Genomic DNA, 27340 nt, shown 5'->3' with positions numbered 1-27340 from the left:
CCTGCTCCCCACTTGCTACAGAGGACACCGCAGCATGGCCCAAGGACCGTCGGTGTGAGAGGCTGGAGTTGTTGCTCCTTCTGGCCCCACCAGCAGTCCTGCCAGGGAAGCCACCAGGGCTACAGGCAGCACCTCAATGTCCCCATCAGGACACAGAGCGCCCTGCGGTGCATCACTACGGTGCCCTGCTTTCCTGGGCAGGATACAGAGCTCCAGAGCAGACTCATCTAACATCAAGCTGACATTAAAAGCAGACTTTAAAAAGAAAACCTGCTTAGGGCTTGATCTGCTGTAATCAGCGGAAAGAATCCCAAGGACTTTGATGTGGACCAAATCAAGCCCCTGGAGGACGTTCATGGTAAATCATTATTAATATAATGAGTACAATTTCTGTGCAGCAGCTCATGCCTGTTTATAGATATATGAAAATTGCCAGCTTTTCACATAAAACAAAATGAGGAAGGAGACAGACCACAGTGTTAACCAATGAGCCATAGTAGCCACTCTCCTTTTGATACACGTACAGTTAAAGAACCTGGGCACTTGAAATGACAGCAAATTCCTCCAGTGAAGCTCTCTTAATTCAGTAGCTTGACATATCTCCAAATCTGAGCAGAAGAGAAAGCCCTTTATTCATAGCAGGCAATAAAACACCTGAACACCTGTGCTAGGAAAGACCTGGCAGGTACCCTGCTCCCTCGGTACCTGGATTATTTGCGCATTGTTTATTGTATCCCTTGCCTTAGTTTTCATCAATTGTAATCATTTAGAAGGAAATGGTATGATTAACAGTACACAAGCAAACAGCAGGAATTAATCCTTTAAATGCAAATACTTCATTGGTTATGTGATGGCTCCCTGGAAAAAGCAGTGGCAAAAGAGTACTTAAGAAAAATCCTCCTAAAGTTTCTTTAAAAAAAAAAAAATAATAATAATAATAACAACTGTTCAGTCACAATTTGCTCAATATAATTCTCAATGCAAGTGATCAAGCAGATACATTGCTCAGCCGTGAATAATGCCACAAACATAATTCTCAGCACCCATTACAAACCATGATTTCTGACCCATCTCTGGAGTGGGCAGAGCTCCCTACTACACTTTACATAGTAAAACCCCAGATCTCAGTTGTCAAAGAGCTGGTTCACCCCCCTGTGTGCCACGGTGGCAGGCAGTCACCTCCTGACCAGTCCCACAGAGCGAGCTCGGTTTCAAAGGGATCCTTCTGCCCTACCTGCGAGGGACCCCCCAGAGCCCACCTCTCTGCTTGTTTCAGTAAGCACACTTCAGCAGGAGGAATGAAATGCCACAGCCTTGATGTATTATGAATTAGGTATAAATTTACTTCTTTTTTTTTTTCCAGGGTATTTTCATCATATTCATGGTTGTCAGTCTCTGCAAACAGGATGTGAGGAACCAGGAGCTGCTTGCCTCTCCTCCCCTGCCCTAAGGGCACGCTAGGTTATCACACGTACCATTTCCACTGTGCTTCATACTTAACCGTGCCGTGTTTTGTTTCCTCATTTCCAGTGAGATAACATAACCAGTTAAATAACTTCTGTTTTCTTTTCCTCTGGCAGTATCAGCATAACCTCACTGACTCATCACTCCAGATTCACACCAGAATTTCCACAGCTTATTAAGCCAGCCCTATTCCTCCCAGCTTCCTTAAGCCGTGGTTTTATGGCTCCATCAGACAGCGCAAACAAAGCATAAACACTTACTAAAACACAACTGCTAGTTTACAAATGAAGAGAGGGCTTGAGAGTTTTAAGAGCGTTATGCTGCTGAAGCAGGATTTGCCCCAAGCACTAAGCTGCATGCTCAGAGTGGCAACCTTTTCCCATCACACAGCACACATATGGCCTTCTTAACATGCATTATGTTCAAGGTAACTGTTCAAAGAAATGTTTACAAGTCAGCAGGGCTAATTCCTAGCCCAAGACATCTCTAGAAATTGCCTTTTCCTGCTTTGCATGTCAATTTCTCCACCCTCTTTTTCCTTTTTTTTTTTTTGTGAGCATACCTCTTAATTTCTTCATGAAATATTTGAATGCCCTTCTCCCCTCCCCCCCAGAAGTATTTTCAGTGGTTTCATTTAAAAAAATGCAGAAATAAACAAGGCATAGGTTCATATTTTGACTAAAAAGGAATAGTCGTTGTTTACACCAGTAGGAAAGCAAGATCAGAACTGAACAGTCAAATCCATCCAGCAGAACCATTTGATGGACGGTGATTTTCCCACCTAAGAACAGTTGCACTATTAAGGTTTATGCACATCTAACTAGCAACTGAACAACTGGCTCACTAAAATAATACTGAGTCTTCCTTACTTAACAAAAATATCATGCACAGTTGAGGAATTTGGAACAGATAGCTTGCAAATCAGTAACTGGAGAGATAATCATGCAACTCAGACTGGATCAAGAGTCTTGAGTGTTTCTAACTGATTTATGCACAAATTGTGTGTCTTCCTTGGCTCAGGTATCTGAATTAATAAAATCCCTGGCATCAAGTAAACACCTTTTCGAGTCAGCCCTGAAATAAGGACTGAAACTCTGCAGCTAAGTATTGAATTTTCATTCAGCCAACACCATTCAAAGCGACTTGTGTAATTATTATAAGCAGAGAAATTTTAAACACACGCCAATCCTGCATGAAAACTGGAAAATTACAGTTACAATTTATCTGATTAAGGCTGCTATTTGCAGCAATTTTGCAACGCACAGCACTTCAGAATTGAAACACTATGTAATTAAAACTGTTAATTGCAAAAAAAATAAAAAATAAAAAAAAAAGCCACTGTTAAGACTATAATTTAACAAGGTTCTCCAAGGTTCTCTTTATTTGACCATCTGATTGTAAAGGTTAATGCAGTGGCCTAGGAAGCCACTACACCCATTTTAATTGTGCTGGCATCTTGACCAAACACCACTTTAAAGGAAAAATGGGAGGAAAACTCAGAGCTGGCTTTGCAAGCCACTGCTGCCTTCATAAAACATTTGTAGTGACAACACACAAACCAAAATCTGCTGACTTTATTAAAATATTAACAAGGTATAGTTAAAACTTTTGTACACTTATGCAAATCAGGTTGCTAGAACAAGGGAAAGAAGAGATTCCCCTGGGAGACAAAAAAATAAAATCAACAAAGTGAAAAGATCAACCATCCTTCCACAGCGTGACAGCACGACACAAGAGGCAGCAGCTTGGGAATTCAGCAAGATAAATAAAAACCCTCCAAAGTTTAAGTAAATCACGGTTTATAAAGCTAATAGATTTAAATGAGGCATACGGTACCACCCTGTAAAAATCCTGCATTTGCCAGCAGACAGCAGCAGTGTTTTTGTGGCAGTGCTGCGCAGGTAAACACGCCTGACGAGGAAGGCCAGGGCAGCAACCTCCCCGTGAGCCCTGTGAAAGCTGCAGCTCAGCAGCCCATTTCCCTGGGAGGCAGCACGCCCACAGGACCTGGCTCTGCTGCTGGAGCAGCACAAAGTTAATGCCCCACAGAGGCTGTAGCATCTAAGGGTTTAGCATCAAAGGATCAGTGTGATTTAAAACCCAGCCTCACCAGCGGGGCCCTGAAGTGATCCCTGGGGCCAGGACCCCAAGAGCAGCTCCAGCAGCACATCCCAATCAGGGTCTGGTCCCCGTAAAACGCTCGCTGCAGCCAGGAATGCAGGACAAGCACCGGCTTTGCAGGGGCTAAAGCTGAAGGGACTGTAGCCCCCTAGGAAAGCAGGATGTGACACCTGGTTTCTACAAGCTGCTGCTTATTAAAGTGCTATTGTCTTGGTGGAGCCTCTAATGAAGCATTGTGTTCAGCTGCACCAGTGCTTTGCTCTTGTACCTAGGTGGGGAAAATTCCTTTACATGTGACTTAGCAGCAAGGAAGGGGAGGGGGCAGCCTACCATTTGCTTAGTCTTTGTATGTTAATCAGTCCCTCAATTATTAATAGAGAAAAAGAAATTATTTACAAGGTGTTTGACGTAGACATGTCAGGAAGTAGCAACTCTACTGTCAAGAGAAATACTCAAAGAATCATGATATCTGTCTTGTCTTATTTATTTATTCCAGCCATGCTCTGAGACCCTTCTCTCCTGATAGCACCCAGGGTTGCAGAAGGCAGCTGAGAGACTGTTTAAGAGCAGGAGCAGAGACCATACTGGGGCTGTGCACTTTTTCTAAACACTGCACAAGGGTGATGGTTGCACACAGACAAATCAAAGGCTTTAGCTTTGCTTTTACTCCTGTTGCAAACATACCTGAAGCTCTGTTTGAAAGAAGAACTTCTGTGGGCACTGGGAACAGTCATAAATTTTATCTTCCTGTCCATGGACTGCAAAGATGTGCTGCTGCAGTTTATTTGCCTGTACAAAAACTGAAATAACATAGAACAATTAGTTAGGATTGCTTCATATAACACATCCCATCCTGAACTGCACTTTATGATTTCAAAGACTCTAGAAAATCCAAGGATATCAGCCAGAGAAGTGCCAATACACTTGGTTCAGCAGAATTTCCTTACAAGTAGTCAATTTAGAGTCTCCAGGCTGGCAGTCAGCTTACTTCTAACAGACTCTAAATCCTGTATGGATTTTTGATATTTCACATAAAGCTAACACTGTCCACGGGTGACTGGAAGAACTCAATCATCAGACTGAGGAGAGGACGTCACTGCTCCTGCAGGGAGCCCTGGGCCCACGGCAGGTGCATTGGATGCATTTTTAATGCAGGACAACTGGGCCAGGAGAGGCCTTGGTGGCTGGTCTGGAAGATGCGTCCCCAGAACAGCATTTCTGGCAGACACCAGGCACGTGAACCTGAAAGGGCAGACTGTCACAATTTTTAGACCTTCTAAATGGGCTGTCCTTTCAGTATTAAAAATAAAAATAATAAAATATCATTTAAAAATATTACAAAAATAACAACACCTACATTATGATTTTGAATTGGCAATTATCCTGACTTCAACAAGTGAAGTGCAGGACACTGAACTCCAGCTGTAGCTGCTTAAAAACATCTTGCTTAATTTTTGTCTCATCTTATATGACTGTTCACTGGTATATGAAAAAAAGATTCTTCAGCAGAATTAAAGACATGCAGTCAAAGAGTTACAGTAAGGCATGTTTCAGGAAAGGAAAAGTTAACTCCAAGCTCGCAAGAAGCAGGTTCTCAACCTGTGGGCCAAATCCTAAGGAACTGCAGGAGCTGACCTGCAGCCCCTTACTGACACCTGCTCCACAGCCACAAGTGTGTGAGAGTCATCTCTAAGCAGTTAGATGGTAACTATTTGGAAACTTATTGAAAAGTTTGTAAAAGGCACCCTTAAAATGCATCCTGCAGATCCATTAAGCAAGCTCACCCAACATGACTTACACTGGTGAGACAGCTGAAAATGAACCATGGGGAAGGACACAGAGCAGACACTCAGATAGGCACTGTTAGGAAAGGAGTTGGAAATGCTCCAAGATGAGCAAGCTGGCCTTAAAGAAATCTTTGAGAGAGGAGCTGTCAGAACTAACTGTTGTGTGGTTTGATCTTATGAGCCATTACTCATGTGAGGCTCACCACTGGCCTCAGACAGAGCCCTCACTCAGGTGTGGGAGGGCTGGCAAGAACAGGTCCATGCCTTGCAAGTTGCGTGCTTGGAGACCCATCTCCCCTTCAGAGCACAAGGTGCAGGCTGAAAGGCTTCTCATCGCAAGCAGCACCGCACAGCCTGCTGCGTTTGGGCAGCGCTGCACGGTGTCAAACACCCAGTGCTGCTGTTCTAGACAGGGGCTATTTTGAACATTTCCAAGCATAGTATTTCTCTTCCTGAGAAGAGGCATACAGTATTTTACAAATCCCCTGAGTGTCATTTCTGGATCAAGCCATGCACACTGAGGCTTGTCTCGGTCTCCCTGTCTTACCTGTGAAACAAACAGGGCATTTGAATGTGCCTCCCATCCCCTCAAAGCTGTGCTCAATCAGGTGACACAGGAGCTTTGCCGGAGAGTCAAACATCTGGTTACACAGCTTGCACTCATGATTGATGCCTTCCTCTGCAAGGTTCAAATGATACAACTTGTTAGTGACACAGCACATTAGCGTCTGGGATGCAGCAGCCAGCGAGAAACGCCGGTGCCGGCGCGCGCAACGTCACGGACCCGCAGGCATCGCCGTGGCCCCGCTACGAGAGCCGGCTGAGCCACTCGTGTGAAGCGCTCAGGTGAGCAGCACCAAGTCACACTTAGGGGCCCCAAGTCACTTGGTCATTTAGGGGCACTCATTTTCAGCCGGGATGGAAGCGGGGCTGGGATCAAGCCGCCGGCAGCCTGCACACCCGGCCGGGCTCCTGACGGCACCGTGCCGCTCCACCTCGCGTCCTGCCGCAGAGGAAGGACACGGCTGCGCTGGGTGTGAATTACTGAGCTCTCTGACAGCATTTCAAGTGTGAGTTCAACCAACACCACTGAAAGCAGGCTGCTTCACCTCTGCGCATACACAGAGGAGGAGGAAACTATGGGAGAGGAGCAGGAGCCCAGACCAGTGTCAGCCTTGATTTTCCCTCTCTCAACTTCTTCCAAGGTGCAGATAGACCATTAAAGGGATGTAAATGTCATTTTAAAGCATAATTTCCATATCACGTATCTTAAGCTTTATTCATTCTTAAGCATTTACTTTCTAGCTGAACATAAATAACAACAATTATTATTTTGTAAGATGGCATGTTTCTCTGTTTACCCACTTCCATATTTTTGGCCTTTTTTTGAGGTATTGAAGTCATATTAAGTCAATTTCCTCAATAAACATGAAAGAAACCTTTTGGTTTGCTTGAAATGAGGGAGGAGTAGAAATTTAGAAAACAGGTTTATAATACATATTTAATATATAACAGTAAACATCTACATTTTAAAGATTTTGTGGGTGTTTTTTGCAAATACTTCCTCAAAACATCTTCCCTTCATTATGGCAGCACACATGAAATTGTCATGAACATCTTTAAAACTAAACAAACTGTCTTTTGATTTACACTCAGCTTTGTTTTTACACTTTCAAACCTCACTAACTTCAATTTTTAGTTCCAAGATACCTAAGAACTGACTGCATTACACAGTGAGTTGCCCTCTTGCAGACAATGTGGGATCTTGCAAACAATGTGAGCCTCCAAACGCACAGTCTTTACTTACAAACATTTTAAATTAGTTTTAAAGCGGTCAGACAGAGGGAAATTATTTTCTTATAAGGTTTTTGGTACTTCCAGGGTCTCAGAGCCCTTTTGCAAGGTGGGCAGGTGAGCACTAGTGCTCCAGGACCAGGACAGGCAAACAGAGAGCTCTGGAGCAGCAGCTCGGTGGCTGCCACGTCTGCAGCGAGGGGCAATGCCCAGGGCACACATGGCTGGATGGGTGCTCCATACAGGTGCTCTGCATGGGGCAGCGGGAAAAAGAGAATTATTATTATTATTATTACTAATAATAATAATAATAATAATTTTAAAAAATTGCACAGAGCAGGTGGTGAGCTGCCCACACTGCCCCATGGCTGGGAAACCTGAGCGGTGCAGGGGAGGCGGTGAGTGGGGTGGGGAGAGGCAACCGGGTGGGCTGGGGGGGGGGGGAGGGAGGGAAAAGGGAAAGAGAGGGAAGAGTCAGGAGCAGAAAGAGGAAAGTGCTGACAGTGCCACAGCAGCAGCTCCCCCAGCTCCCTGGGCAGCTGTGGCTGGGCACCGGGATAGCTCGAGGACACAGCGAGGTTTGCAACCCTCCGTGTGGGCACCCCGCACGGATGGGCATATTGTCCTCTCTGAAGCACGGGTTTCCAACCTGGCCCTCTCCCTGGCTGTGGCGTAAGGCTGCCTCCCTGGATCAGGCCCTCGCCTGAAAAGTTTTGGCCTCGTGCAGCCCTTCCCATCTGCTCCGGAGGGACGGAAAGCAGGGGGAGGGATCCGCGCCTCGCGCCGAGCATCCCGAGCATGCCCAGCACACAGCTGCTACGGCAGCCGCGCACTGCAATAAACTTGGAGAGGACAAAGCAGATACTGGGGGAATGGAACAAATTCCTTCTGCGAGTAAATCAGAGAAATCATGTTTGACATTAATTTTCTACTCTCCACATACTGGGTATTTGGAAAACAGTGATTCATGTACAGCCCGTGGTCCTGTGTGAGCACGTGTGTTCATAAATACGGACAGACACATACTGCTGATTAGAAGACTGCTCCTTTTGCAGCCTAAATACCTACAATTTCAGTAAAATTAAAAAAGTAGAACAATATTCAGCATTTCCATTGAAGTATATTTTTACAGTCTTGGTATGTTTAATTAGGTAACAGAGATTGTGTATTTTCTTGGCTGATCCCTGCAGTATTTTAAATAGTTAAACCCATAACAAACAAACTAAAACTCGAATGAAAAATAATAAAACATAATGGGTTCCTGCAGATCTGGAAATTTATCCCACTCGAGGCAAGACCTTTTGATTTGCAAATCCACTTCTGAATTATAAGGCCTTCTCCTCACCGGTGGGGGTTTTTATTCCACTCCCACAGGAGTCCATTATGTATTTCTTGTGTCTATAAAACCATCCAGGAAGAAAAAAGGGGGAAAAAAGTACCATGGTTAGCATGACAAACGCTTCTCTTTTCATGCATGTGTATTCAAAATATGAAAATGCCCAAAGATATAGATAGAATTGCTGCTATAATCACTCTCTTCTCCGTGGCATTTTACAGCATATTATTTTACACAGCAACACGGTGCATGTGTAGGGGTACTCAGTCACCTTTGGAGAATAACTTTCCTGAATTATATACGATGATATAGGCGCGCGCGGGGCGGCTCTTTGACAATGCAGCACACCAGCCAACGCTCCAGTCGACCACGTGGCGCCGGGCGGCAGGAACACAAAACATATAATCATTTCCCTCATTTTTATTCCTTTTTTTTTTTTTTTTAATATGACAGGCATCTATGAGAGACCTACATAACTCAAGTGAATTATGCAGCCCCTCTCATTTGTAAAGTAAAATGCAGATTTTCACAGCTCGCTGTGCTAGATCTTCTCCCATTTCTCCATAAGTGTATCTGTGCGGGGATCAATTGATTTTAACACTAAACGAGCAATGCACAGCAAACAAGAATCTTGGGTTTCTTGCTTTTTTTTTTTTTTTCCCGAGCTGAAAATAATAAGCATTAATTTTACACTTCATTTCTCAAAAAAATAATAGGATGTACTCTTGTTTAAAACAAGCAGGCCTGCTGGATTCTGTCAGGCTGAAACTATGTCAGGCCAAAAGAGGAACAGAGCGCTTTGTGTAAAAGTATCATGGGGAGATGATAGTATCCTGTAATGTTTTCAGTACCTACTTTTGTCTCCAAAAGCATTTGATCCCTGGCAGACACATACTTATTTCCATACTGGTCTTGAGGGAAGCCAGTAGGAACGAGAGCTGATTATCTGAATCCTGAAGGTGAAACCTGGGTGGTGCCCACTGATGTCAAAGGCAGGCATTTGTATAAATGTTGAGGTACATAATTTACTGCCTGTTAGCGAGGATTAGGGGGCTGCGCAGCCCTGCCTGAACTGCAGTGGTGAAGCACGCCGCTCATTGTTTGCAAGTTCAAATGCATTTGCAGCATAGTTTTAAATGTGTTGATAGGGTGCTTAGTAGCACTTACGCTCTCATCCTGCCCGTTTTAGTGGGAATGTGCTTCTCCATAAAGCTGTTTGTGCTGCAGCAATGTGCATTTAATACATATTACAATCAGCCTCTGAGCCTCTAAGAGAACTGACGCTGGCAGCCTCCTGGCGAGGATGCAGTATAATTAATAATGCTGTATTAAACCCGTGTACTGTATCAGCTGCATTTCTAATTATAACTATATTAATGGCAATATAAAACGATGCATTAACACTGTCATGTACCGACATGTTATCAAACCAAAGACAAACTTGAACTGGAGCAATAAAAATGGAATTGTCTTCATTGTTAGTTAAAACTTCAACTTGATTTAATAAAGCAAAATTTTCCCATATACCCACAATAGTCCCAATTTGAGATAGCGTGTAGGGCAATCTGATGCTCGCTCCCCACAACGTGTCCATCCCGTAGCACTGCTCCCCAAAGCAGCATATTGCTACCTTGCTGCAGCAAATTAAGGCAGTAAAAGGGAACGTCTTTGCTGTACTTAGATGTACACATCCATGAGTTAACGCACTTTTAATGAACTTTGAAAATCCGTAATTCAGGGTAACAAAGCATTAACATCATGTTCACAGAACACCTTCTCTTGTCCATTACCTCATAAATCTGGTAGAAATAAACGGGCCATGTAAGGAGTGCTCTAATTATAATAGAAATAAATACAAATTGGAATGAACGCAGGGAAATAAAACGAAGACTGCATGAAACTGTTCTGTTTATGCAATTCATTCCCCAGTAAATAAGGAAGCAAAGGGAAAAATTTATAGCAGGGGAAAAACAGGAGCTTCCCCAGCTTTTCTTCCATGTGGCTGCGGAGGAGCGAGGGGCTGGGGCTGAGGACGACAGTGATGGACACCCCTCTGCAACAAAGCCTGCGGGAGAGCCGGCTGGCAGTGCCGCACTGCTGGTTTCACTGCAACCCACCCCAGGGTGAAGGCAAAGCCCAGGGCTGAGCCCAAGGTGGGAGCGCCGCAGGGGGACGGCGCATTCGCAGAGGTTTGGGTGGGAACAGGGCGATGCTGTGCAGATGGCATCCCTTCGTTGCCGCTGTTGTCTGAGGCCCTGTCCCGCTGTTAGGACCGCATCGCTCCGGTGCGTTTCTGTAATTAATCCCGCAGGACGGAGCCGAGCCCTTCCCTGGCCAGCGGCACAGCCGCGGTGCGGCGCGGCTCCCCACTGCTCGGGCGGCCCCGGCGGTGAAAGGCAGCGGATTGATGGCGTGGCAGCAGAAATGTCACCTGGGGAGCTGGGTGCCGTCCTCCCAGGGATGCTGGAGGTCAGTTACCATGGAAACGCCGAATGAGCTCAACCTTGTAACTGACCCTTATCTTTTTTTGATCTGTGGCCCACTTGGGACCTTGGCTGGAAATCAACTGGAAAATAATCTGGTCACATATCAGAAAGAGAACTATTTATACTTATTTATCCAGGTAGAGCTCATATCTGCCTTTGACGCCTGCCCGACGAAGGACTCCCATCACCTGCCCGCAGCACAAAACGCCACGCCAAAGCCCTGGCCGGCCCAAAGCACGGCCACGAGCCGCCACGCACAGCCGTGCCCTGGGCCCCGCTGATATACTGCCGGCGTCCTGCCTTGCTCGCAGCCCGCACGAGCCCCCCGACTGGCCCGCGTGGATAAGCATCCACCTGCACCCCTTCTTGGAGGGTTTAATATTTTATGTTGGTATCTGCTCCTCATATTCTTGTGTGCTTTATCTCTCCGCTGAAATATGATTCTGCTTTGAAATATATTTATATGATCTAGAATGGCACAATGCTGATGTCTTTTATGAGCTGAAGATTGTTTAATAAAATCTTGCATTCCTGCCTCATCCTTATGACAATTTTACTATTATAAGTTTTCAAGGGATATGAGAGCTGTCCACCGTGGTTAGAAACATCATTTTAATGAAAAATGATAACACAGGGACTTTGGTTCTTCTGGAAGCTATGGAAGGCAAACCAACAAAAATGCCGAGTGTTCCAAACATGCATTTGCTTTTGGGTGAGACTCACTAAAATCCATCCTCTTCTTCACAGCTTTCTGGTGGATGGTCAGCCCTGCCGGTGGACTGACGAAGCAAAGGGGCTGCCCCGCTCCCCAGCTTTTCCCCAGGGGAAAAGGATTAGGGGATTCTGGGGAGATTTAGGAGACATGAGCTCCTGGCAAGTTCCACTGGTGCTGGAGCAGCACCGATGGGTTTCTGGTAACCAACTGCAATGCTTCTGGTGATGCACATGCTATACATGGCTGTGGCCTCTTTTTCAGGTACTCTTTTTTTCAGACTAAATTAGCCCTACCGCACAATGGGCTTTAAACTCTCTTCATCATCTCAGGGGGCCTCCAGCTCAAAATATGCAGAATTAGATGCCAAATTATTTATAAGGTAGCTTGTGAGTTCACTGCCTCCAGTGCATGTCACCACACTGCAATATTAAAATGACCATTAAGAAGAAGCACGGTCCCAGAGGGACTCGGGATGAGGTTGTGTGGAGTTTCCCACCAGGACGAGGGCAGCTTTCTGCCCGCTGCTCCAGCGCCTGCTCCGCGACGGCACGGGGGAAGCTGAATGGCAGCCACAGAAGACGGGCCTGCCAAGCCCATCCTCATCAGCTTAATTTTCAGTTTACAATAAAAATAAAGTCTGAAAGTTCAAAGGAGTTCATGAAGCTATGCATCATCTGTCTGCTGGCTGCAGAGTCCCAGAGGGACCCTGCCTGCATGGCTTTATTTTAGATGTAGATATTAATCGGAGAAACTGCATAAAGATCATTTATAGAAACACGCTACACTTTAGCACAGAAACTTCACACTCTATCAGCCTTTCTGTGAAAACACTTTTTTTTTAATAGCTTATATTAAAACTCCTCGTGGATCGAAGTCTGGTAATTCTGGCTCTTCCCTCACAAAAGTTCTTTAAGGAGTAACTCCAATGGCTTCCATGGAAATGCGAAATCTGTACAAGGAAAGAAAAACACACCTTCCTCGAGCACGCAAGCCCATACACATACACGCAGAACGAGCTTGGATGAAGCTAACGAACCCATAAGAACAGCTAAAGGTGAATAAAAACACCACGCTTGTACGCTTCCCATGCAACTCGACCCTGGCCAAGTATTCTGGTGTTTGGATATGTTGACAGCTGTAATATCTCAGGGTTAGTGTCAGTACCTGGTGACAGTGAAGTACTGTCCCTGAGCCCAGCCCGTGCCCACAGCCCGTTCCCTGCACTGGCATCCCTCGTGCCACCGCGTCACTCAATAAACCTCCGTGCCCTGCTCCACGTCCTGGTCTCTTCTCTTGCCTTGCAGCAGCTCCCTGCATTGCTGCACACCAGGAGTATGTCTGTCCTCTGATCCTATCGACAATATCACATCAAAGAGCTCAATACAGACAAACAGGAGTAACCAGTATCCACTTGGCATCTATTCTTGTGAAATTAAAAATTAAAATTAAACCATCGTTACACTCATATTAAACATCCCACTGGAATATGCCAAGTGCTTTTAGAACATGCACAGCTTTAAGCCAAGTTTCAGTGGGGGTGAAGCCCTTGCCACTGGATTCACAGGCCTGGCACGTTGCACAGCCTCAGCACCAGGGCCACCAGAGCCGCAGGGTGCCCCCACACCACCAGACCCAGACCTGCTGTCCCTGCGTGCATCAACCGTGGCGGCAAGGAGGCCACCAGAGCTTGAGCAAGGACAGCCAGAGGCAAAGCCTCCACCCTTGTGGCTCAGGCTCAGTGGCGTACGGGAAAGCAGTGCTCAGCCTCCCTGGAAGGGCCGAGCACTGGGTGCGTTCCTGCCTGTGCCCACACCGGGGGTCCTGGGGGGCTCCGAGCCCTGTGGCACCCGTCCCGGCTGCTGGGCGTGCGAGGCACACTCGCACTCAAAATATGTGAGCTCCCTCTGATGTGTGGCACTGATCTCCAGATTAAAGTTTCCCAAGTATACACCGACATGATAGACTATAAATCTATTGTGTAGCTAATCATCAGATGAACGGTTTCTAATAGTATATCATTAACGTGACGGGCAGGCTACAAGCCAGTTGTTGTTGACGACACTCAGCAACACACGGGCTCTGACAAAGCCTTAAACCACTTCCATGACGGCATCAGGGAAGCAGAAAAAAAATGGTAAAAATGAGGGATTAAAAACACAACGCATAACAAAATGAAAACACTGTAATGTATGGTTTAACTGAGAAACACGCTTTCGAGCATCAACTTATGACAAACACCATACCTTTCTGTTGGTTGGGCTAGAGTTACGGTAACTCCTGCTACCCTTGCTCTGGTTGGTGCTGTGCTCAAACAGCTGCCATTAGCACAGTTGTTGGGGAAACAGCACGGTGGGCATAAGAGTTACAAATGCAAGTGGAAACCAACTTTGAGCATTACGTCTGTTGTTCATCTCCAAACAGTTTTGGAGCTTGGTGAATGCTGCACTTCTGTTGCTTTGGGGCAGTTTGTACACTCCCATTCGGGTTAAACAAATATATTTCTTTTATATACAAATTTCTATTCTTTTCTTTTTAAGAAACATTCCCACTGGGCACAAGCCTCTAGTAAAAAAGCAACCTGTTACAGCGTTGTTATCAGCTTCCTGACAAAAACTCTTCCTCACAATGCATGCGGACGAGCCAAACGATGGAAACATCTTTCATCTTTTTCTTGGTGGGAGAGAAAACCACAAAGCCACCTAGCCATCTGGGCATGACCACTCAGCAGAACTGCCCTGCAGCTTACCAGTTCCCAGGAGGGCTGCACCCACCTCGCAGCCCACCCCAGCCAGGCTCTGGTCCCCAGGCCCCGTCCTCTGGTGCCTGCCTCATCCCGCTCCCTCTCCCCGCTGCCAGGAAGGGAGCTGGGGGGCGCAAGCAGCTATCAGAGATGGAAATGAGATGCCATTGCCACCAGAAAAACCATGGGTGACTAAATAAGGTCTGTCTGGCTCAGATAGGTGACTGATTTTGCATGGCATGAATATCTCTCAAAGCTCATTGAGTGCAAATATGCCCAAAAGAATGAAAAAACTATCAGACATTTTAAGTCAGGAATCCTAAGGTGCAGTAAGGCATGATATTCCTTACGGCAGTCACAAAGAATCTGCATGAAAACAAGAAAATACCTTAAGCGCCTCTGCATGATGCAGACACATTCTCATACTATGGAAAAATTCGTCAGTGAACGCACCGAGCATCCTCATTGATGTTGATGGGATTTGCTTGATTAACACCCCCCAGTCCAAGGGGAAAACATCCCCTGAAGTATCCTCACTGCGAATACGAGGAGCTGTAACCCCACAACCTTTGGGAAGAGATCTGAGTGCCAAGGACACTGCCCAGCACACGCTGTCAAGTTACTCTCAGTGGCACACATCTAACACACAGCTTGTGACCCCGATACTCAAAGCCTGACCCCAGACAGCACCACCCTTACATCTGTACTTTGGGGATGAGCCAGCCCGCCTGCGCCCCTCGTGCCCAAGCAGCTGCCTCTGTTCAGCAAAGGACCTGGAGAGCAGCAGTGGGACACAGACGGCTGCCTGCACGCATCCTGCACGGCACGGCCAGAGACCTGCAACCAGGCCCCCAGCCTCCAAGCGCTCTGGTGCTGCCTTTGTCAACAAATCCCTTTCTGCTTTATTATGCGAGCAGCTCAGTCAGGCACAAGGCTGCTGGCAGACACGCTGCCACTGAACAGGACAGCCAGCTTGGCTTTATTTAATTTTTAGAAACACATTTTCTTCACTTGATGTGTCATTGGCTTTTTAATGCATTGAGGAAAGCCATGTGCAAACTTTTATGCTCCAAAGACAGGCTCCAAGGAACATATGAGGGCTGTAACAGAAAACTTAGTCTAAGACAGGAGGAAAGTCTGCATTTTTGCTCAGAGAAGGGGAACTGGACGTGCTGAGCCTATGACGGTGCTACCTCCTCCAGCCGTGGGAAGCACGAGCGTAGCAGCACATCGCCAAGGAAATGACATCCAGAGGCTCTGACAGCTCATTAACAGTGGGACTCCTGCAAGGCTGTATTTGCTTAAACTCACCCAGATCTCAGGCTGGTGGCTTTGTACAGCTTCACAGGTCCTCTGCCACTCTGCTCCTTCCCAGAAGTTACATTAAACCAAAAAAATAACAAAAAACAACTAACAAACAGAACACAGAAACAGTATGCCAATACCAACAGCAGGCTGTGTGCGGTGCCAGCCAGGAGGGCACCTCCAGGGACGGGCACAGAAATGGGCTGGAGCCTGGGCCGGAGGGGCTGAGGGTAAGTGGAATGGCCCAAAGGTGCAGCAGGACTGCACAGAGAAGGGCCTGATGTGCATTCGCGCAACTGGAAACAGATTTAGGAGTTTGCACCTAATAAGCCCAGATGAGAAGCAGTGTATTACACGGCACTGCTAAAGTTACTAAGGAAGAGTGAAAAATGAGAGGAAAAATCAAGCTGCTTTTCAGCTGCTCCCTCAAATAAAATAAGATCCTAAATCAAGCTGTCATGGAGTCCCTGTATGAACCAAAAAGAAGGATACAATAAAGGTCTGCTAGAGACCTGCTACCCACTATTTTATTCTTCATTTTTCTTGTGGGTTCTTACTTTAAGCTCCAATTCAATGATCCGCACTAAGAAGTCGGCATTTGCTACCGTCACCCCAGAGAGGGAGCGAAGATACAATCGTATATATGCAAAATAGGTACAAACTCTGATAACAATACCTTGCCTGTAGGCAAAAATTGACTTTTTAAATGGCAGCCACTATAATAATGCTAGCCTAAGACCCCACCCTTGCTCAAATTTCCTCTGCTTAGTAAAAAACAAGTTACACGATGAAAGGAAAGACGAGGAATTTGGGTAGTGACAACAACAGCACAGGGACCATTTTAGGGGGAAAGACAAAAAAGACAAACCCCACCTGAGGCCACAGAGCCCAGCTCCTCCCTGGGGTGCTCTGGAAGGCCTGGCCAGCCCCAGCAGGCAGCGGGCACTGTGCTGAGGCCACCCCTGTTGTGACAGTGGCCACCCCTCTGTGACAGCGCTGCGCTCCGTGGTGGCACAGCTCGTCCCAGGGAGCCGCGCGTGGGCAGCACGGCACGCACAACCATTGAATCTTTGCAGCTAGATGAGCATCAATTATGCATTGTATCAAAAAATGAAATGCTAGAGCATGGAGCAGGCAATTCAAAGAAGCAGCATGAGCAAAGCAAGTGCCAAAGAAAGGAAAAATATGTCCAAAACTGTCACGGAGCACTCGACAACTTTTCATGTGACACCATCAATCGCCTCTCCTCGCGAAGTTCTTGAATACTTGGGAAGAGATTACAGAAATATTCAAAGATACAATATTTGTATTTTGAATGTTAATTTGACACAAAGGAGTGTACATGAGGGAATGTTTATAATCAGCACTCCAATAAACTCACAAATGACTCTAGTATTTTATAAGCTTGTTAGAAACAAATCACTCCCTTAGCTTATATTTACTTACTGATGAATCATAAAAGGCCTCAATACACAAAGAGTAAATTCAAAAATGTTTTCCTCTTGTTTTATCTTCTATGACAATACTGAAACCCTCTTGTTCAGGCTGTGAATCCCATCCATGCCCCTCCTGGTTTTATGGCTAAATATCGATTTCTCCATTGGAGCTGAGGCGATTTTGAACCCCGGTTCCTGCCCCCAGACCCCCTGTAAAACAGCTGCCCTGAGCTGGAGCCGAGCTGAACCAGCTGGAGCTGCCTCCCAGCCTCGTGCTGCCTGGAGAGGGGCAGTGGGGGCACATCCACTCGGGGATGCTTGCACAGAGATGAAGCTCGGCCCTCGGAACAGGAGAACACACACACCGCCTTCCAGAGAAAGGCGAAGAAAGCAAAGCAAAAGTGCACAGGAAGAGATCCTGCAGTATCCTTATAAGCCTGCAAGGGTCCTGAGCAACTGTAGGAACTGCAAAACTCATCTGCTGCTCCAGTTGGTTCGCAGAGGCACCAGCCAGGTGTCAAGGCAGTACAGGTCCCTGTCACCTCCAAAACATCCTGCACGTCCCAGCTGTGCAGCACCCCTGTAAGAGGCCATGGCTGAACCCCGCTTTTAGGGTGTTTAAAAACACCGCGGTGCTTTGACACGATAGAAGCCATGCTGCAGCGCACACCCTCACACCCGCGCCTTCCACACGCGCTGTTACACACCAGCTCATCCCAGTATCGCCCCAGTTGCGGGCACAGGAGCCTGGGACAAGCCACCTACTGCTGGCAGCAGCTGTGCTGTGGAACGAGGCGCGACACAAAGCCAGGCCTTAGAAGTACTGCCCCAGAGGTCAGCGTGCTCTGTGCGTAACCAGCAAGCAGCACAAACCGAGGGAAACGAGTTGGCAGAACGACACCTCGTTCTTCTAATGTAACTAAGTGCCGCGCGCGGTAATGGGAGGGGTGGGGATACTCAGCTTTATGCTCTTATTTGCTGGAAAGAAGGGATATGGGGACATTCCAACGCACGTTGTTACTTAATGTACAGTTAAGCATTACACAAACATTTTATTGTGGACTGTAAAGATGATCTATCTCCAGTAGCTGAAAACTCACACACTGCATTCCAGCGTAAGCGCTTGCGGTAGACACAAAAGCAGTGACTTTGCAGAAGGCAGCGTAACGTAAGCTTTTATTCTACACGGCCTGGCTGCTTCCTGCACAAACAAATGCAGCTTCACCATCCTGTGAAGGAGAACCAAACTTCTGCGGGCCAAGCTGGCTGACAACAGATCAGCTTTTTAGCCGTGTTAAGATGCTCAAGCTAATAACCACGGCCAGGCTTACCTGTGCCACCAGCCCGCTGCTGCTGCCAGGATGAGGCTGCAAGCTCAGGGGTGACGAGGGGAGCTGGTGGCCGCTCACCCAGCTCCCTGCTATCCGCGGGATGCCACAAACCACCGCAGCATTTCAGAACACACCAACAAAGGTTTCCTGAATCCACACAGCCCCATGCTGTTATTAAACACGATTCGGGCACGTATTGAGCTGAGTCGATTAATTGTTAGGAGCACGCAGTCCGTACAGCTCAGAACTCACTCTGCCAGAGCACCTTACAAGGTGCTTTTACTCTTATAAATTCTAATGGCAGCCACGAGAATAATACTGGCTTTAGACAGTGCACAAGCCACAAAGCATTGTGCCGGAATTTACTGAGAAGTGAAGAGTTGACAGGCGGCACACCCAAAACCCACTAATCCAGGCAGAGAGGACCCAGTGCTGCCAAAGCATGGGCAGGCAGCTCTCGGGCAGCAGCTCTGCCAGCCTTCACCGGCCGTGGCAGCGGGGGTACCTCTGCTCACGGGGCATTTGCAGCATGCCTGCATGCCCAGCGCTGAGCCCAGGGACTGCAGTCCCATATCAGCTCTTTACATACCCCATGCCGGGGGGTGTGAGGGTTCAGCGTTCACAGGTGACAATCCCTGACGTGCCAGCCCACAGAGAGGGCACAGGGTGAGCCCCAACCACTTCAACAAACTTTGCATCCCAAATGGCGTCAGGAAAAAACATATGGTTTCTTGGAGAGGAAGAGAATGACTATGACAGATGTACACATGGGCATCCGAAACACAAGGCAGGAAGTGAACAGCTACAGGAAAACCCACACAGGACATGCCCGGGGTTCTCAAGGAAAACACAGACAAGGCACCTCCATGCCGCTCAGCCTGAAGTCACTCGGATTTTTACTATGGCAATGAGGTTGCAATTTTAACCTTCTAACTCTGCTGTGATTTTATTATAAAAGAAACATGAATCCAAGGAGGAAAGTCACATCACGAAGAAAACAGAAAAGTATGTTTGAAGGTAGGGAACAGAGTCAATAGTCTTAGTGACAGTACAAAAAGTACATGGGTTTTCAATTTTATCTGAAGTGTCCCAAGCACACTGACCTCCAGGATATGTTTCTGGGATATCCATTTAGTTTTGAAAGCTTCTGTGGAGAAAACAAGCTCCTTACAAAAATGAAGTGTGAGGAAGCAACATTTCTGTTACTCGTTTTCAGTAAATACATGAAATTTGTGAGACCAGTTTGGAAGTTCAGTAAGAACAGTAATAAGTAATAGGCACAGGTGAGTTATCACTGCTCATTAATGAGAGTCAGATGTGTTTCTCGTGATCACCGTGTCTGCGATCAGGTGAGAAGTAGTAGCCAGTTTTAAGGCAAATGACACAAGAGGAAAATGTCTAGTGCACCAAGATTTTATACTAAATACTTTTGCAAAGAGTGCCTGTACCAGAAATTGCTTCCTCAAAGGACAGTTTGGTTTCATGCGGTCAGTTATTTTCGGCACTGCGTCCGATGGAGCAGACTCACCTGTGCTTGGCAGCCACCATGATCGAGTGACAACCCAGGCACCTCAGCAGTTCTCACAGTAAAATTGCTGGGGTAATTAATGCACACAGACAGTGATGCTCCTACAGCATCACTCCTCTTCCACAAACACAACGTTTGCACACCCAGCACAGCACTCCTGTCCTCCCACAGCTCTTCCCCCTGCCTGTGGCAGGAACACGTACCATGGGCAGCAGCACCCAGTGTAGTCCCAGCACCCCACGTCTCGTCTGGGTGCACCCTGTGACAGAGGCCTGGTGCCTGCAGCTGCGAGCAGCTGGGACAGCCCAGGTCAGGGCACCAGGACACCTCAGGAGGTGCTGAGCAGCCCCTGCCTCTGCCCCAGGAGCGGGGACATGGTCAGGTCGCTGCCCGCCACCAGGCCCTCACCTCCTGAGGCAGATGGAGCAGTGGGAGGCTGTGGCAGTGGCCGAGCCAGGACAGGGTGCCCTGGGCGAGCCGTCACTGCTGCTCATGCCCATTGTTCCCAGACAATGTGCTTTGAATACTCTTGTTTCCAGGAACGACAACAAGCCACAACAATGCTGCAGCAGCTGGCCGGACACGCGGGCCCAGGCCAGGTGGACTCAGAGGCGCTGCTGGCGGCCCCACGCCGCCTCTGAGGAAGGAAATCGGGCCCGCGGCTCTCAGCCACTGCCAGCCCCCTGTGACTGGCAGACACCTGGGGCACGAGCCATGACAACACCAGGGCCTCCAGCAGGCGCCTTGCCGGGCCTCAGCGCTGCCGGCAGCCCCGCAGCCCCCTGCTGCAGGCACAGGTGGCCCAGGCCGGGGCTTTGGCAGCAACATGAAAAGCTGATCTAGAGCAAACTCAAAATTGGCGACACCGTTTATGCTGTGACTTGTGTACTAGAAACCAGCAATAGTACCTGCTCCTGTTACATGCACGTGAAATCAGAAGAGCTGCTCCTCTTCTATCTCCTTGCAGCATTAAATTGTTTATTTTTCTGGTACATTCACCTGTGCCATGCTGGGGTTACCCTGGCGCTCTCCCTTGTCCCCGCCGCTGCGGTGTTTTGTCCATGGGGACACGAGTGGCAGCCAGTGCCCGTGGCAAGCCTCACCAACGTGTGTCTGACGCCAGGAGCGGGTGTGAGCACAAGAGCTGCAATCCTAATCATTAGAGGGTCTTTACCGCAGGCTCATGTGTGCAGAGTTTAAGTAGCTAGCGAGGATTTAAAGTGCTTTGATTGTACTACTTGGTTTCGTTCTTGATTTTCAAAACAAAGGATGTATTAATCAATAGATTTTTTTTTAATTAATTATCACCATCATCGAGCCAACCTCTCCAGTGCCTGCCCGAGTCCTCTTCAGTCTTGGAGCAGAATCTGCCATCTCTTCACCATCCGTAAAGGCTAGTGGTTTGCAGCCTTAAAACACTATTAAAATCAATTCAGTTGGTGTCAAAAGCTCTCCTTCTTTTTGCACCCACCAGTACGGCTGTAGTATTCATCAGATTTTACCACCAGGATTAATGTTATAAAATGTCACTTGCTACAGTAAAATTTATCAACGTTATTATATACCATAGAAACTGCCACCACAGACAAATGCACTACATTAAAATTTTGTCTAGAGCTCCCTAGAGGAAACATTTGCTGCAATTTGTATAACAGTTTATATATTTATGCTATTTAATGGTACAAAGCAATAATTATGACTTCATTCACTGATAAGCAACAGCATTATATAAATCAGACGCGGATTTAGAACATGCCAGCTTTGTCACTGGCCTACTACTTGTAAATTATGTTGCTGTTAAAAAAAAAAAAAATCTAAGCAAATATGAGTTAGCAGCAGGAAGCTAATAATGTGCCTCCAGCTGTTCCAGTTAACCTGCAAATGTGGCCATCTGCACCTCAGGAGAAAAAGAAAAGGAGAGATAGAGGGAGGGAGGAAAAAGAGAGAGAGGAGAGGAACGACCGCCAATGCCAGCACAAAGCCTGGGCCCAGAGCAGTAGGAGTGACCTTGCTCCTTGTGACCAGACAAGCACATATTCAAAATCAGAAAAGTTACCAAAGAATAAAGGACCTTTTCTCCCCTAGACCTACAGAAAAAAAAAAAAAAAGGAAAAAAAAAAAAAAGAATTAGAAAAATCTTTTCCACTGCCTTTTTTCTAGAACAGGCTGTCTTTCACCTCTGGGGTTATTATTTACTGCATTGCAGGTTTGTCCAATGAGCAGGTTTTCCTTACAACTTCAGCCTTTCATTTTTACTTTTTAACACCTCTTCACAGACCCATCTTGTATTATTAAAAAAAAAAATAGTGGTCATTGTAATAGATTTATTCCTGCTTCAGACAGTTTAAAATGGATCCACAGGGCACAAAGACTGAGATATCAAACAAGACCGAAATTCTCAGATAGCAAGTCACAGATCTTCCTGCGCAAAGCAGCTTCAGTCCTGCCTTTGGATTCACGGGGATGAGGTGTCCTTAGGACGTGCGAGTAGTGTTCACTCAAAGATTATTTTATAAGAGACCTCTGTGAAATCTGGGTCACAAGGAACTGTCACAAAATATTCCCTTTGACATTTATCCACAGACGGAAGGCACAGTGGCTGAAAGTGCATGTCCTGCATGTGGTTACACTTCGGTAATTTGGCAGTGGTCTAATGCTAAAAATTCTCCAAGATTCTTGCTACTAAGGGCCCCCCAGCACCCCTGCTAGATGAGGACAGGGAGAGCATTAAAGGATTTTAAAACATTCTTTGTTTTAAGATCTGACTGTAAACCAATGTGCCTGACTCCTGTGAAGGGTGCCAGGGTGGCCAGCACACCTCGCTGGAGCCACACAGTGCCCATGGGCTGCAAACCAGCCCTTGCCACAACAAACCTTGCTCTGACGCAGGTTAACGAAGCGGTGCTTGGCCTTGTGATGCTTCAGTAGGCTCAGGACCACCATTGGCCTGAAACTGAGGAAACTCACCTTGCTTCTTCCAAATGTAAGCAATCCAGTTCTTTTGTTTCCTTGGTTTAAGTACCTGAACTGCTGCAGGCAGATGTGCATCATAATTTTAATAGAAGTCTTGAAATGCCGAGAGCCACCCACGACTGAGCTGTGCAGGCACTGGCGCTGCAGGTAGGCAGCGTGGCCTCCTGCGCAGAGCACATCGGGGTCACAGAGCACGGGATCTGCTTCCCAGCAGCGTTGGAGGCAGCCCACGGCTATTATTAGATTTTTACCAAAGAAACATGATTTATCTTCATTCCAATTTTTGTAACTATAATTCGTTACAATGCTAACCCCATTTACAGGGATTTATAGCTCACTTGAAAGATTAATTTAGGCATACATAATTTCCAAAGAAAAAAACTATTTCTTTTTTTTTTTTTCTTTTTTTTTTTTTTTATTGGAAATGATGAATTTGCTTTAAACTGATCAGCTGTAATTGTGTTAGGGTATGAGTTTGCTTTTAAAGCCTCCTTTAATGATGTTTCTATTTAGAAGAGTTTTGTGACCCCTTGCTAAGAAATGTTGACATGTCTGTGGTGTTTTCAAGTGAAATACCTCACCCTGTTGGTGCATGCAAAGCAGTACCTACACTTTTTTTCTCCAAACATTTACATTGCACTTTGGGGGTGCTGGTGTGTATGATAAAAACTGCAATTTGCAAGAGGCTAAAAAAAACACAGTTGCATGATGAGTCAGGAAGTTACCAGCACTTACCCTTTGAATCGTGCTAACCAATGTGAAGTGCCAGAAGTGTGCTCAGGGAAAGGCATTAGCCATCTCTCCAGAGGAAAATAAGTATTCTGGGTAAACCTGTAGCTTCATCTGGCTTTTCCAAAAATAATTTAATCTAGAAATCGCCACATCTTTGAAAGCAGCTAGGGTAACACTGAGTTTTCCAATACCAGGATATCTGCAACAGCAAAAGCAAATGCTACAAGTGCTGTCAAGCACACAAAATTAGCGGAACATTTTGTGCACCGTAGCACAGATCTGGTGTCTAACGGAGTTCCACTTAATTACTACAAACCTCAGTTTGGTCCACTGGTATCTTCAGAGGCAGGTAGCACGTGGTTGATAAGCAAAGACATGAAATTAATAGCTGCTCACGTGGCCCTTACTCATTGGGACTGGTGATTAACAAGTCATGTCTCACAAATTCTGCAGATCTGTGTATGCAGGGTTCCTCAAATGCTTTATCTGACCAAATTTTGAACTTTCCTTTCTAATAGGGTGCCATAATCTGCTTTCTGTCCACATCTGTTCATTGCTAAAAATAGCACCCAAAAAAGTGCAAGATCCCAGATATATGCAAGAAACTCGTACTCCTCATTTATAAAGAAACCCTTTCACATGGTCTCGATGAACTAGGAACTAACATCAGATGGGCTGCCACACGACCATTAGGAACATGAGAAGCAGATGGAAAGGGGGACAAATAGGTATTTCCAAAACCATTAATAAAAAATATGCTTAAACCACCTTGCTCATAAATGTAAAACCACATACTTAATCAATGTATTTAATTTTGTCAGAACACTTCTGCTCCCCTCCTGCTCCTAACGCGGTAGGGGAGCAGCAGAAATAAGCGAACTGCATCCCTCGGAGATGCCTGCACCTCCTGCCTCTCCTCAGCCACAGGAGATCTCCCTCTCACTCGTGCTCCTGACACGCCACAGGGTCTCATTTGCTTCCTGGTGCTCAGTGGGAGCTACTGAAGTAAGCTCTCACACTTGGCAAGAAAAAAGTTTGACCAGAAGCATTTAACTCACAAAGAGATAGGATGAGAAAGGTCAAAAGACAAGGTCAAATGAAAGACCTTCCAGTACCTCAGCAGTGTCCCAAGCATTGAGACAACACATTTACATCACACAGGTGAATAAAGCAAGCCGTCCATCACCCTCATGCACACACCCTCATGTATGTCTGCAAATTATTTCTGGGGTGCTAGAGTTAAAGTAAAAATACCTACGAGTTCACACAGCTAATGATGTGACATCTTCATTCTCCTTACTGACCCGAACAATTTGATCCAGAATTACTATGCAAGCAGCAGAAATGCAGAATGAATTTTTAATAGCACCATGTGTGTGGGAGAGAACAAAAGTTCATAAAATATGTTAAAGTGCCTTCCATAATACTGGGTTATGTAGCTCTCCACAAAAAAATAGGCACTCTAAACTACAGTTGTTAATCCTGACAATTTACAACACATCATAACTCACTCCTACCGTGCGGAGGAACCTGTCTCTAAAACCCAAGTGATCTTGCCATCACAGATGAACTCCAATGCGCAAGTACAATGGGATAAGTTTCACGGTGTCAGCCCTAATTTCCAGCCTTGACTTTGATTTCCCCTGCCTTGGTGGGTTCCAGTCAGACCCTCAGTGTTACTCTAATGTAGCTTTTTTGTGGTTTTAATATGAATATTGTGTCAAGGATCTGAGATATTAAGAATGACAATACATTATTATTGCAGCAGGGAAATCTCCAGAGTCCTAGAAGTAGGATTTTGAAAACCACAGTCAAAAATCAATAGTAATCCACAAGAATTCATAAAGGAAACATGTCAGTCAGCATCTTTGAAGACAAATCTTAAATTTTCTCTTAAGCAGACTGGACAAATACAAGTCATTTAGAGGAGGCATGCGTGCCCCCGCTTTTGGGGCTGCGGGAGGGAGCCGGCCTCATTCAGCAGCCACCGGGGCCCCGCCACCCTTCTCTGCCCCAGCCCCAGGGCCAGCCCCAGCCTGCCCGAGCCGGCGCGGCCCCGGCGGCTGTGCGGGCAGGGGGGATGCTGGCGCTGCATCCTTGGCACTGCCTGCTCCCAGCAGAGCCCCGGCTCCTCCCTCTACAGCAGCCATCCTCCAGGATGTAGGGAAAAACCAGCTCATCTGCGCTCCCTGATAAATGTGATAATGAGAAGAAACGCTAAGAATTGTACACGCGATCCTTTGATGAATTCACAGCCAGACATCTGTTTGCGAGGTAGCTGGCTCGCCTGCTACCTTCAGCAACAGGACTTATTAGTGCCTGGGTTTGATTTACATAACCAAAAATATCCACAAAATTAATTAATTAAACACTTCATTTGTACACGGCACTGTATGCATTAGTACCATGTTACCAAAGCATCCTAATCCTCCTCTCGGGAAGAAGTCTGCTTAACTCGTGCGGATAACAGAAGGTATCACACACGGAAATGACCTCAGGGCGACACAAATGGACGGCTTTTGCCATCCAAAACATTGTGCGGGGAGCAGGTACATCGGGACGGGCTTAGGGCTTGGTCCCATCGTTCAGATCACCCGCCTACACTCGGACTTTGAACGCTGATTTTTTTAAAAGACAAACCAACCTGCAAGGAGCTGGAGCTGAACGGCCTTGCTCTCTTAAGTAATATGTAGCAGTGCTCAGAGGGAGACAGAAATCTTCCTCTGCCCCTCAGCCTCCTGCATGATTTGCATGGCACAAAAGCTGGGTTTAACTCACAGAAGAGGTGAAGTTATAAGCAAAGCAAGCACACAACATTTTGAGTCCAAATCCAGTAAAAGACATGAAGAGTTGGCCAAACGCTCTCAGTACCTTCCCGTAGCCAAGACAGCCCACAAGCTTTCCCACTGCTACCCAAAACAAACCCAAAAATATCTGTTATGGCTTTGGAGGAGAAAGGCCAAAGGAGATCATGCTGATGGTGGCACAGGGGTTTCAGTTCCTGCTTCAGAGACTTCAAAACTGTTTTAAAGGGAAGTAAATCATGGTCCCTGGCTGAGAGGTACAGGGTCACTACCTAATGGCTGAGGAGGATCCAGCAGCGAGGGCCCCAAGGGCTTCCGCGGTGCCCAAAGGCCTCCGTCTTTGGCGGCATCTTTAGTCAAGGCTGTGGGGAACACCGCTAGGATCTGTGGCAGTCTTTCAGGGCAACAACTAACACAGTTTACTGTATGTCTGCTATTTATTATGCATATTATTTATTAATTTATGTAGATTAGTAGACTGCATGACCGAAAACATGTCATCAGCAACGAAGGGCATCCAAGCCTGCAGGAAAGGCTTGATCCAAAATTGGTTTCAGTCCTCGAAAGATTTTTTTTTCCTTCTTTCTTTTTTTCCCTTTTTTTTAAAAAAAAATAACAGTTCCAGTGAATCTTGGTTCAGGCCCCGAAGGCACTTAGAGGAGTTGCTTTTACTGCAGTAGTCACAGCAGAGATAGCTGAAATCTCCATTACAATGGCTCTGTCACAGGTACTGCAGGAAGACAAATTCATTTAGGGAGCCCTATTGATACTTGATTTGTTAGATCTCA

At 46.5% G+C, this 27340-nt stretch overlaps 1 protein-coding gene across 4 annotated transcripts in view; it reads right to left on the bottom strand.

The window, feature by feature from the left end:
* The window catches only part of ZNF423 (zinc finger protein 423), a 209807-nt gene that overhangs the window by 16672 nt on the left and 165795 nt on the right, over nt 1–27340 (bottom strand). For all 4 annotated transcript variants that reach the window (XM_084533601.1, XM_084533602.1, XM_084533603.1 and 1 more), the window contains 2 exons: nt 5920–6051; nt 4270–4385 (listed from right to left, as the gene is read on the bottom strand). In XM_084533601.1, the coding sequence (XP_084389727.1) occupies nt 4270–4385; nt 5920–6051 (248 nt within the window). The remainder of the gene's footprint in view (nt 1–4269; nt 4386–5919; nt 6052–27340) is intronic.

This window comes from Aythya ferina (genome assembly GCF_964211825.1).
Source record: "Aythya ferina genome assembly, chromosome: 12".
NCBI lineage: Eukaryota > Metazoa > Chordata > Aves > Anseriformes > Anatidae > Aythya > Aythya ferina.
The sequence above is the reverse complement of the archived record's forward strand: the minus strand, read 5'-3'. Positions and strand labels throughout refer to the sequence as shown.